At 35.6% G+C, this 12792-nt stretch overlaps 2 protein-coding genes across 3 annotated transcripts in view; one reads left to right on the forward strand and one right to left on the reverse strand.

Annotated features, from left to right (window-relative positions):
* Positions 1-12792, forward strand: part of LOC133186494 (probable acyl-CoA dehydrogenase 6) — a 95961-nt gene that overhangs the window by 245 nt on the left and 82924 nt on the right. The window contains exons 2-9 of one of the 2 annotated variants that reach the window (XR_009721059.1): positions 1372-1492; positions 2432-2561; positions 2711-2817; positions 3052-3219; positions 3474-3647; positions 4851-5012; positions 5758-5908; positions 8365-8532. Coding sequence is in view for 1 of the 2 variants with exons in the window: in XM_061321733.1 (XP_061177717.1) it covers positions 1372-1492; positions 2432-2561; positions 2711-2817; positions 3052-3219; positions 3474-3647; positions 4851-5012; positions 5758-5908; positions 8365-8470 (1119 nt within the window). In the remaining variant the exon portion in view is untranslated. Of the gene's footprint in view, positions 1-1371; positions 1493-2431; positions 2562-2710; positions 2818-3051; positions 3220-3473; positions 3648-4850; positions 5013-5757; positions 5909-8364; positions 9185-12792 lie in introns of those variants that run through there. The other variant, XM_061321733.1, reaches the window with a different exon arrangement.
* LOC133195197 (kappa-type opioid receptor-like) lies at positions 10689-11768 on the reverse strand. The gene has a single exon (XM_061331058.1). The coding sequence runs from the start codon at positions 11766-11768 to the stop codon at positions 10689-10691; it is 1080 nt and encodes a 359-aa protein (XP_061187042.1).

Consider the following 12792-nt stretch of genomic DNA (forward strand, 5'->3'; position numbering starts at 1 on the left):
GTTTATGTAAACGACATGTTTTTAGATACATGAGTTAAACTAAACATGTGATGATGTTTCGTGATATTGGCGTAAATTTATCTCAATTTACTTCGTGTTCACTGCAATACAAACAAAAAAGGTGAACTTACACAATCTCAATATAGACAGTTAAAGAAGATTTATGTCATACACATAACAACTTTAATCTTATAGATACAAGTATACCAGGGCTCAAAATGTTATTTTTTTACTGGTCATTGAGAACTTTCACTTTCCCATTTGGCTAGTTAGGATTTTTATTGATAAACCAAGACTTTAAAAATCAGATTTCTTTGCCATTGTTTCGAATTATAGCTAGAGCATCTGTAGTTGTGCTGCTTTCAGATTATGCATTAGTCCAGTTAGTCTTTGTCTGATCCTTCATGTTTACTGTACATGTTCTTTCATTATCATCTCTACTTTTTATACTTGTTGCACTAGCTGTGGTGCCTCAGCCAGCTGTCAGCATTAAGAAAACTTTATGATGGTTCAGTTACTTAGGCTAATACAAGATAACAAAACAAATGAAGAAGTTATTTATTGCTTTGGTGGCATTTCGACACACAAATCTGCATAATTAACTAGTCCAACAATAAAGGATCAAATTTTGATATGCATAGAAAAAAAAAAATTACTGGTCTGGAGAGCACATGCTCTCTACAAGCACTGTAGCCCAAATTCAAGATATACTGGCCAGAGATCATTGGGTCATCAATCATTTTGATCCCTATTTAATGTGGACTTAATTTGGCATATCAATTAGATGATTGATTATCACACTTTGCCTAGGTTCCCAAAAAATAGTTTTTGCTGAGATATGTATAATCTGTATCAAAATTTAAAATCTAGTAAAACCTAGAGCTCATAGTATGTTCAGATCGAGAGCTCAATAGGTAACAATCTAAGTGGCTAGCTAGCACTGTGATCTTGAACATATGGCCCTGCATACAGATTAAAAGATGTGCTTCTGTTTTTGTTTTTGTTTTTTTTAAATATTTGCAAGTAACAATATTTTTCATTATGGATAACATTTAAGATATCAAAGACAAGACTGTTTACATTGTGGTTTAGTTACAGTAGGATTGTGTCTTCAACAAAATTTTTTTTTCTCAATTTTACACAAATGACTCGATATTTGCATATCCAATGTTACATCTATGTTGATTTACCAGTAGACATTTTTCATCAAATATCCAAATCAAAGAATTGCACTAATGACGCCATCCCCATTTACATAGACTGTTAACTGTTACAGAAGTTGTGAAGAGATCAGCTTTTGGAGAAATATTTAAGAGTAATTGATGATGCATACTATTTTTCCTTCTCAAATTGTTTAAAAAACATTTGTAGATTATAGACAAAGAGATAAATCCACATGTTGATCAGTGGGAACAAGAAGGACAGTTTCCTGCCAAGAAAGTCTTCAAAACTCTGGGGAATGCAGGTCTTCTTGGAGTCACAAAACCCACAGGTATGAAGTCCTTAAAGTGACATGGCTTTTTTTCAGGAAGGGAATGTTTGTAACAGGAAGGAAGAAACTTCAATGGACCAGTTAAGGACTTGTAGCAGGGGCCACTGTTCTCTGGACAGATACTGTACTACTGAGCTTGAGGTCTGATCCGGTCAATTGCATCTTCTTCCAGTTACATTTGGTGCCATGCCATACTCTGGAAATGACAGGCAAAAACTTGCAAGGGTTAAGACTGGGTTGTTGTTTTAAGAGGAAAGGACAATTACGGACAGAAAAATGTGATGGTCAGGTAGGTTTATTTGCTGGTAGCCAGTTATTTGAGCTGATGGAGCGAGGGATTGCAGTAGCCTAGTAGTATGGCATTCACTTCATCACCAGGAGGTCCCAGGTTTGATTCTTGTTCTTGGCACCGTGTCAAATCTAAGGCATATAATAAGTAGTGACCGTTACTTCGCCAAGTACCCGGCACTAGAAGTGAAAGTCACAGGTCTTTCAGATAAGACCTTGAAAACTGAGACCTTCCCATTTCACGGAAGGCGCTGGCACGAAAAAAATTCCTTCACTGCTATGGCCATAAGCACCATGCATATAGATCAAAACTTGTAACACTTCACCTAAAGCAGATGACATCTCTATATGAGTGAAAAATTTTTGAATGGGATTTTAAACAACATATAATCAATCAGTCAGTCAGCTGATTGAGTACCAGTAAAGGGTCCAGTCTGGTCTGCTCCAACACATTTTTGTGTCTCCTGCAGCAGAGAGACGCTTAGGGATCACTTTACCTGACATCTGTCTTTTCATCTGTCTGTCTGTCTGTCCATCTGCCACACCTTTTATCATGAGAACTGTAAGAATTATGGATTTGATATTTCGGTCATGTATTTCACAAATTACCACTCTTGAAATGATGTTACAGCAGATCTTTCATCTTTACAGAATATGGTGGGTTGGGATTGGATTACACCTACAGTATTGCTATAGCAGAAGAACTTGGTAATATAAACTGTGGAGGTGTTCCCATGGCAATAGGAGTTCAAACAGACATGTCAACACCTGCACTGGCCAAGTATTTCATGAAAAGTTTCAGAGTTCTTTCTTGTTCTGCAAAAGTGGTTTCACAAATATGATTACATGGACTTGTATACCTACACATAACTGTACATGTGTCTCTTTATGTCTATCCATAACTGTTTTACTTTCATTTTGTTTTGTCAGGTTTGGCAGTGATAAGATGAAGAGAGAGTTCCTGGCACCCTCCATAACTGGGGATGTTGTGTCCTGTATTGGGGTCAGTGAGGTCGGGGGAGGATCTGATGTGGCCAGTATGTGATATTGAGCAGTACATATCTAGTTACTAATAATCATGTGTTTGATGTATAAACCATGTAACACTTATAAGGTATTGATACTTTTTGGGGAAAATGAAGGCATTCATTTATTGTTACATGTAGTTTGATGTAAAACTATTAAAATTACTCTATCGGGGGTTTACCATAGAAAGCTCTAAATATTAAATATTATTCAATGCAAAAAATGAACTTTCTTTCTTGCTTCAGGTGTAAAAACAACAGCAGTGAAGAGTGGTGGAGATTACATCATCAATGGTGGAAAAATGTGGATAACCAATGGAGCACAGGCAGACTGGATGTGTCTCCTAGCTAACACCAGCGAGGGACCAGCACACAGGAATAAATCCCTTATCTGTCTTCCCATGAACTTACCAGGTATATACTTAAGTTTAAAATGTGTTTGATACTAAATTTATTGAAGAATCTTTAAATAAACATAGGCGGGTTAAAGTTGTAAACCCTGGGAGTATCAAGTCTTTCTGATTTTCAGAACTTCTTAATTTTTTTAATTACATCAAATTGTTGATTGAATTTTCCAATTATTTTTTAATGATGTTTTCCAAAATAGGCTGATAAATTCCTGTGATGTTCCAAAAGGTGGTTATGTGCATAAATTTTTACATTTTTAGGAATAACAGTTGCCAAGAAGATAGACAAAATGGGCATGAGGTGTTCTGACACTGCTCAGATTTATTTTGAAGACGTCAGGGTCCCTCAGGATCATGTGATTGGGGAGGAGGGGAAAGGGTTTACCTATCAAATGATACAGTTCCAGGAGGAAAGGTTGTATGGTGCAGCTGCTGGTAAGTATTCATCCTCAACAAAAAGTTTTTGCACCCCCTTTCCCTCCCTCCTGCCCCCCCCCCCCCCCCCGCCCCCCCCCCCCCCCCCCCCCATTAAAGGTGCTTAGACACAGATTTGAACTTAATATTTCCTCAAATTTTCTGTATAATATCACGACTTATATATTGCAATAGCATTTCACACGAAAATATAATTAAAAACTTATTTTATCTGGAAATTATTGGAACTACGAATTCCGGGATACGTTTGATTAACACATCTTTGCACTTACACAAATTTTAACACTATCCTTAATATTTAAGAAAAGAAGCAATTTTGTTATGCATTAATGAAAAGTGTTACATCTATAATCCAGAAAATTTGGAGTAGAAATGTTCGAAAGCAAAACCAATTCACCAGTATTGTCAGTCCATGCTCTGTGATGTGTACAGACTTTAAGAAATTGAACACACCCGTGAAACGTAAACTGTTTTTGTAAACAGTGCAAGAGCTCTGTTAATGTTTATGATTCACCGGGTGTGTTCAATTGTTAAACTCTGCACACACCACTGAGCACGTACTTACAATACTGTGAGTGGGTTTTGCTTTCGAACATTTCCACTCTGAATTTTCTGGGTTACAGTTTTAATATTTTTCATTAATACACAACAAAACTGCCACTTTTCTTAAGTATTAAGAATAAAATTAAATATGTGAAAGCGCAAGGATGTGTCAATCCAACGCGTCCAGAAATTCGAAGTTTTAATAACTTCGAGATGAAATAAGATTTTTGTTATATTTTAGTGTGAAATGCTATAGCCATATATAAGGCATGAAATTATACAGAAAATTTGAGAAATTATTAACTTCAAATCTGTGTCCAAGCACCTTTAAAAGGGGGGTCAACATATTTATAAGCAAAAAAGCTTAAAGAAAAGATAGAACTGGAGTGAGTGAAATATGAAAAATACAGCTGCCACTGCAAGTGGTTGCTAAGAAAATCATGTCTGCCCTATTTATCATTCATTTATTGAAAAGCATATACTCATAGATATCAGTGACACTCAAAATAAATTTTAATATGATTGGATTAAATGTGATGTTGAAATTGTAATTAAATATTTCTTAGCTGGTCTGGTAAAGTTTCAAGAGAGATTTAATATTTCCAAACTGTATTGCATTTTATGTATATTTTAATAATGCTATATTATTTTATTCTATAGCTGTGCAACCCCTTGAGAATTTAATAAATTCCACAGCAGAGTACTGCAGACAGAGGAAGGCCTTTGGTACATCCATCTTAAACAACCAGACGGTACATTTCAGGCTAGCTGAACTGGCCACAGAGGTGGAGAGTCTCAGGTCATTAGTCTACAGGGCAACTGGTATGATTATATTATATAAATCACTCATGCATTTCCACAAAAGATATAGTTCCAGCATTTGTAATAATCTAAATGTTCACTGCGAACAGGTGTACCTGTGAAAATTCATCCCAGTACAGATTTTAGTTTAAGTTTTCATTCCCTGTAAAAGATAATCTTTTATTAATACCTTTCTTGTTGTTTGACTCCTGAACCTACTTGTATATTTATAAGCTAGTCAACTTCCACTTAATAAGTCATTGTGTATTGAAGACATACATAAACTATACATATAGACCAGTACCAGTATATAAATTGTCCAAGAATAAGTTGTTAGTATTTTGATTGTTAACAATGTTTGAAAAAGTTAAATTAAGATTAAGAGTTCAATCCATGGAACACTGTATCGCACTTGTATAATATTTACAGTTTCATTTTTTCCTTAAGATTCTTTCCTTAGAAAGCAGTTCATTTTCTCTTGAACTACCATGGATGAGCAAGAATATCTCCATTGTGCCTCTGTGATACCGTATTTGACATCAGAACTATAGTGCAAACTGTTTCGTTTCAAAAATGATAGTTAAATGGCATAAATTTGTGGCAAGTCATCAGATAAATAATGTAAATATGAGATATGAATTTAATTTTTGAGAATTCATGAGGACCTGAACTATGATGCTTCACACCGATGCGTTATGTACCTCATTTCTCAAAGGGATGAAACTGTTCATGAAATATTTTTATAATGACTATTTCTACTTTGCAGAAGAGTATGTTAATGGACAGGATGTGACCAAGCTAGCCTCCATGTGTAAACTTAAGGGGGGTCGACTGGCAAGGGAGGTAACCGACTCCTGTCTTCAGTTCTGGGGAGGAATGGGCTTCACAAATGAGGTCCTTATTAGCAGGTTTTACAGGTTAGGAAACTATCAGGCAATTTTTTTTCTGTATATACATGCATTTCCTAAAGCCTATAAAAGTCAGCTCCCTTGTCCCTTTATAAAGATATTTTAAACAAAATACAGTCAAACCTCATTATCTCGAACTCGATGGGACTGAGAAAAAACTTTGAGATATCCGAGGGTTCAAGATATCAAGGGTAAATACTTGGTGAGGACTTCTCAATCACTTCGACATATCCATGGTATTCAAGATATCCGTGTTTGAGATACCAAAGTTCAACTGTATGTATTCTGTTCCAAAGTACCAATGTCATCATTTTTAGCTCACCTGAGCTGAAAGCTCAAGTGAGCTTTTCTGATCACCCATTGTCCGTCGTCCATCTGTCCGTCCGTCTGTCTGTCCGTCCGTCTGTAAACTTTTCTCATTTTCGATTTCTTCTCAAGAACCACTGGGCCAATTTTAACCAAACTTGGTACTAAGCATCCTTGAGTGAAGGGAAGTTTAAATTGTTAAAATGAAGGGCCCCTTCAAGGGGAGATAATCAAGAAAATACAAAAATTGGGTGGGTCATTAAAAAATCCTCTTCTCAAGAACCACTGGCCCAGAAAAGCTGAAACTTACGTGGAAGCATCCTGGTGTAGTGCAGATTCTAAATTGTTCAAATCATGACCCCTGGGGGGGGGGGGGGCACAATAGGGAATCGAAGTTTTACATTGAAATATGTAGTAAAAATCTTTAAAAATCTTCTTCTCAAGAACCATTGGGCCAGAAAGGCCGAAATTTATTTGGAAGCATCCTTGGGTAGTGTAGATTTTAAATTGTTCAAATCATGACCCCCAGGGTAGGGCGGGGCCACAATAGGGAATCCAAGTTTTACATTGAAATATGTAGTAAAAATCTTTAAAAATCTTCTTCTCAAGAACCATTGGGCCAGAAAGGCCGAAATTTATTTGGAAGCATCCTTGGGTAGTGTAGATTTTAAATTGTTCAAATCATGACCCCCAGGGTAGGGCGGGGCCACAATAGGGAATCCAAGTTTTACATTGAAATATGTAGTAAAAATCTTAAAAAATCTTCTTCTCAAGAACCACTGGGCCAGAAGAGCTGAAACTTATTTGGAAGCATCCTTGGGTAGTATAGATTTTAAATTGTTCAAATCATGACCCCCGGGGGTAGGGCGGGGCCACAATAGGGAATCCAAGTTTTACATTGAAATGTGTAGTAAAAATCTTTAAAAATCTTCTTCTCAAGAACCACTGGGCCAGAAAAGCTGAAACTAATGTGGAAGCATTCTGGGGTAGTGTAGATTTTTAATTATTCAAATCATGACCCCCGGGGGGTAGGGCGGGGCCACAATAGGGAATCCATGTTTTACATTGAAATATGCAGAAAAAATCTTTAAAAATCTTCTTCTCAAGAACCATTGGGCCAGAAAGGCTGAAACTTATGTGGAAGCATCCTGGGGTACCTAGTGTAGATTCTAATTATTCAAATCATGACCCCTGGGGTAGGGCGGGGCCACAATAAGCACTACAAGGGGGGGGGGGAGAGAGAAATCATATGAAAAACAGCAAGGCCAAAGTTACTCAGGTGAGCGCTGTGGCCCATGGGCCTCTTGTTTGCATTATAAATGTATCTCAAAATACTTAAATATTTTGGCATGCAAACTAGGTTCAATGAGTGATGAAAAGATCATTTTCCCCCAAAAAATTTCTGCTTTGAAAGGTTCCTTGGGATTCAGCTAGTGTATTGACACAGCATCAGATTCAAATTCGGTGGGACATTAACATTGTGAAAATGGTTGCCACTTCAGAAAGGGATTTACCATTATCAGAGATTTTCCATTGATAACATATAAGATGTAGCACATGTTCAAAATAAATTTAGATGCAACACTCAGATAATCTCTGGCTTATCTCTGGAAATAATGACAACTCTCCTGTGTGCTAATGACAGCAGTGGCCAAAAATTAATGTTGTAAATTTCCATAGAAAATTGTGTGATGCATGTACACTGTACTTGTTTGTTTCAAATTGTATGTGTCCAATATGATCACTAAACAGGATTTGGAAATTATGAAACTTTAATGTTTAATGCACAGGAACCAGACATTACATATTTTTTCTAATCTAAACAAAAATTAACCCCATATCTCATTTATAAGGTATGGTAATATATTATAAGGTATTTTGTTTTAAATAAGAAAAATATTTAATGTGAAGTGCCTTTGATTGGTTTAATGATACTTTTTTTTCAAAGCAATTGAAATATTTTTTTGATGACTTACACACATGTATAGAATGACTTACACACATGTATAGAATAAGATGTTTGCTCATTAAATTATGTCTGCATGAACATTAAATTTTTTATCAATCCTGGAAAATTAGCCCTAATGAATTAAAATGTTTTCCATGAAAAATGATTCCACAGAATATGCTTTACTCTTTTTCTGTCATTTGTCCTTTAGAGATTTCCGGCTGTTGTCCATTGGAGGCGGAGCTGATGAGGTCATGCTGTCAATCATATGTAAATATATGAACACTCTGCCACTACCATCAGGCAAACAGAAGTGAAAATGACAGAATCATGCTCAAGTCTGATATCAGAAATGAAAAGATAAAAAAATAATTGGCATGTTCATACTCAGAATTCTTATACACATTTAACTATACATGTATTGCCTGTTTCTTTTTTTTTTCTTGTTTTGTTTTTTTGCAAAAGAGAGTTTGTCATACATTATGATATAATACTGATATGTTATGGGCTTTTTTTCCCAACGTTATGTTTATTTCCAAGAATTCTTTCATTGGCATGTATTTTTCTCAGTTTTCTTAGATCATTGTTTTTATTCATTTCCCAGTGATGATTTATTATTCATTATAATTAGCATTGGGCCTTTATTTCTTATAAATAAATTCTATAGAAGCACAGATTTTCCTGGGGATAAAATTTTGTTGATTTGTCATCTAAAATGGTTTTGTGGGCATATAATTTCATTGTTTAGAAAGTAACCTTGTTTAATATATAGTCATATAAAAATTTTGTGGGGGATTTAATTTCGTTTAGAATTGTTAACAAAAGAAAATAAACAAAATTAATCCCCAATGAATATTTCTGCTTTTACAGTAATATTAAATACACAAATGTGAATTAGTTTTAATAGAAGAATAAGGATTAATTAAGCTGTTTTCTATATTGCGCATACATGCTACCTGATTTTTCACTCAAGAATTAATCATTGTTAGTGTTAAATGTGATATTTTTATAATTCCACCTTTTTTTGGGTTAATTGAATATAAATTAAATATTGATTTATAACAAGAGACTTTTAATTCTTATTTTAAAATTATGAATTTGTATTATTGCATAGTATGTCAACAAATTGGTAAAAGTTTAAGCAAAAAATAGATATCTAGTCTGTTTTACAAACAAAACAAGCACTCTGAGAGTATTGCATTAGCAATACTAGTCCCCTTCCGGCAAGTGTAATCTGGTTCCCGTTAAAAATTGAAAATGCCATAATTATGTCAAAAATCAATGAAGCGGAACGAAATGCAAACTTGATCTATAACTCATCAAGGTTGAGTCACATACCAAAAATCAGCTCAATATCTGCAAGCGTTTAGGGGAAAAAATGCGGAAAACGCTGAAAAATTGAAAAGGTTATTCCGTCAAAAACCATTGAAGCGGAACGAAATGCAAACGATCTGTAACTCATCAAGATACACTCACATACCAAAAATCAGCTCAATATCTGCAAGCGTTTAGAAAAAAAGTGCGGAAAACCAAGTGGGACAGACAGACAGAGGGACAGCTAGACGGACGGACAGACTCAGAGGAAACCTGTAGTCCAATCCGATTTCACCGGTAGGGGACTATAATTAGTCTGAACTGTAAAGATATCCACAGAGGTCCAACAGCTTTGCGATATACCTCTTTGCATTTTTATTTTTTCTGACAAAAAAAATTATAAAGGGGTACATCGCGCCCCCCTTTCCCCATGTTTTACGTAGACGATAACGCTTTTGTTAAGTTACGGCTGCCAAATTAAACACTCTGTCAAAATAACCCCCAGACAATACATGATGGAGTAATGTATAAGAAGGCGATTATGTAGCCAGTAGTCTTGTAAGAAGGACATTCTTTAATTTTAGGCTTCTGAATACTTGACACACTATAAAAAAAATACATGTATCTGATGAAAAAGAGAAGGAAGATTTCGTAACATTAATTTTTTCATGAAAAATTAAAAGTATACATGTACGTTTTATGTTTTGTTAAAATTCTGTCTGCTGCAGCAAAGAGGTTATAACAAAGGAGTTTAGCATTGTGCTTGTTGGATAGTAAAATGCCCGATAATATAGTCACTTCCCATTTTCAAATTTTATTTTAAATAAAAGTTAGTATCATAGAATATCATTTCATTTTCCCATTAAAGTTTGTGGGAAGTCCAGTTGAACCAAAAACAAAACAAAAAAAACTACGCTTTAGTTTATTGAATTTTGCTAAAAATTATCTGTTTTGTATTCTACTCGCATATGGGGGCAATCTACATGTAGGAGAGGGAAAACAACATATTTGCACAGTCCTCTTTTATATTAGCTGCAATGATGTAGCCCTCTCCTAATATTTTTGTTTGACGTTTTTGGGAGAACCCCCCCCCCTCCTAAAAAAAGATGGAGAGAACAGGACAGGACTAGATATATTCTTGCAGCTACATTTATAATTTATATTTTCATTTACAATATAGATAAACCTCATTTTTCCATATTCCACATTTACAAGTCTTTTCTACACTTTTGTTTCACATCTTTCCTCACAGTTGTCTTGTTTATGCATGGGTTCGCATGAAGTTTCACGTACTTCTGCACAAGAATGTGACGTGTCATGAACTTCTGCATAACGTTCTCCTGACGTTTCATGCACTCCCACACAGGGTTCCTGCGACAAAAGTGTACTTCTGGTATGTCTAGAACTGATCTCCGCAGTTTTATACTTCTTGCATTTAAAACAGTTAACAAATAAGAGTACTCGTCGGCAATTTGGTGTAAATATAAAGTAGATAAAGGGATTGATAGTAAAATTCAGATGAAGTAGAGTAAACGCTATTCGATATATCACGATATATAGCATCGATATTTCTATTTCCCGGGCCAGTTTGATCGTATCGTGTATATTTATTGGTAACGTTGTTACTAGATACGACAAAACCACAGCTGAAACGATTTTGGACATTTTCTTGCGTGTAGCCTGTCTGTCATTTGTAATGGATTCTTTCAGAGCTCGCAGCTTTAAGAAATGGCAAACTAAAATAACAAGAATCGGCACAAACGTCACGATTATCGTGATACAGAAATTCACCGTTTTCCTCAGCGAAGGATTTTTACTTATTTTAACAGCATAAATGTAGAAAGATGCAGGAATAGTACATAAAATCCATATAGAGAGAGATACACGAAAGACTGTCTTATTGGTTTGTCTTGCCAGGCTTGACAGAGGGTGGGCGATCATGAAGTACTGCTGTATGGACAGGAACGTCACGTGGGATGCTGACGAAAGAGCACTCGTAATGGCCATAATACTTAGTATAATAGCAACTATATCACTTTCGGTTCCAGAAGGAATGAACCACCCAAGATGCACTAGAAATGTATTGAAAACCAAGTACAGCAAATCGGCCAATGCCAAAGCCGCAAATCCGAAGAAAATCGGTCTGTGGAGACGTTTGACGCGGAAAATAATTCCAAGCACCCCAGAATTAGCCAGTATTCCAATTAAGGATACACACGTGGCAATAACAATAACGGGTGAACACAAAAGAGCTTTAGAACACACATCTTCCTCCTCGTAAAGAGAGGAATTATTTGACATGATTCGGGCTTCTCGTCTTCTACTGAAATAGTTTCATCTGTTAATGTTGTCATCCACTGATTAATTTTGGAAACAGGTTGTCTATTTTTGCCTTAGGATAGTTGGTATTGATAGTACACATAATACTTCATTTGTCTCACCTGCTCGTTAATGATACAGATTGAATCAATGATGAAATATACGTGTATTAATTTACCTGAGCAGTATATAATGAATTTTTAGAATTTTATTTTTTGAATGTCTCATCGTCGGTAACCTGCTGGTTTTCATTTCTTTCAAAAAAGTGTAAATGAATGTCTATTGAATGAAAATCCTCTGAGTTGCCGACGATGAAACATTCAGAAATCGGGGGGGGGGGGGGGGATAAATTCAAACTACATGTACCTTACCTTGATGATATACATATATATTAATTATGCATTTCATACTGTCATCATTAACAATTACAAAATAATTTTGTTTGATACTGGAGCACCAGAAATTTCTCTTCAAGCGATTTTTCCTCTCCTAAATATGGCCCTTGCCAAAATGTGCAAAAATGTTACTCTTGATAGATGTCATTGTTTTTCTCAAAATGCCAATTTAAATTAACCCGTTTGGTTATCATTTATCATTTTGTACTTTCTATTTATATATACCAACCTTTTCGGTGCGAGGAGGGGGAATACAGAAGGCCATAAACTGACACGATAAAAACAGAGAGAGATAGAGAGGACATCGTTAATAGAATAGTCTTAATCATAATCACAAGGAAGAAACAAGAGCGGATCTGGGGTATTTTCCTAGAGGGGAAGAGGGAGTGATGGTGTCACTACTAGCTTTTTTTTCAAAATCAAACTATAAAAATTCTTTGACACCCCCACCCCCTCCTAGTTAGAATAATCTAACTGTGTCTCGGGACAAGCCCTCACCTTAAACCGGGTCCGTAGGACAATATCATTTTAACTATAGAACGTTCTATCTATACCCCCTCCCCGAAACTGTTTCCTGGAGGGGAGATGGATACAGTCATATCCCATGAACA

This window comes from Saccostrea echinata, unplaced genomic scaffold (genome assembly GCF_033153115.1).
Source record: "Saccostrea echinata isolate AGI-Se365-2 ecotype Australia unplaced genomic scaffold, CSIRO_AGI_Sech_v1 ptg000001l, whole genome shotgun sequence".
Lineage (NCBI taxonomy): Eukaryota > Metazoa > Mollusca > Bivalvia > Ostreida > Ostreidae > Saccostrea > Saccostrea echinata.

What these genes read in the sequence shown, in the direction of transcription:
- LOC133195197 (XM_061331058.1), bottom strand. Translation starts at nt 11,768, where the DNA reads ATGTCAAATAATTCCTCTCTTTACGAGGAGGAAGATGTGTGTTCTAAA.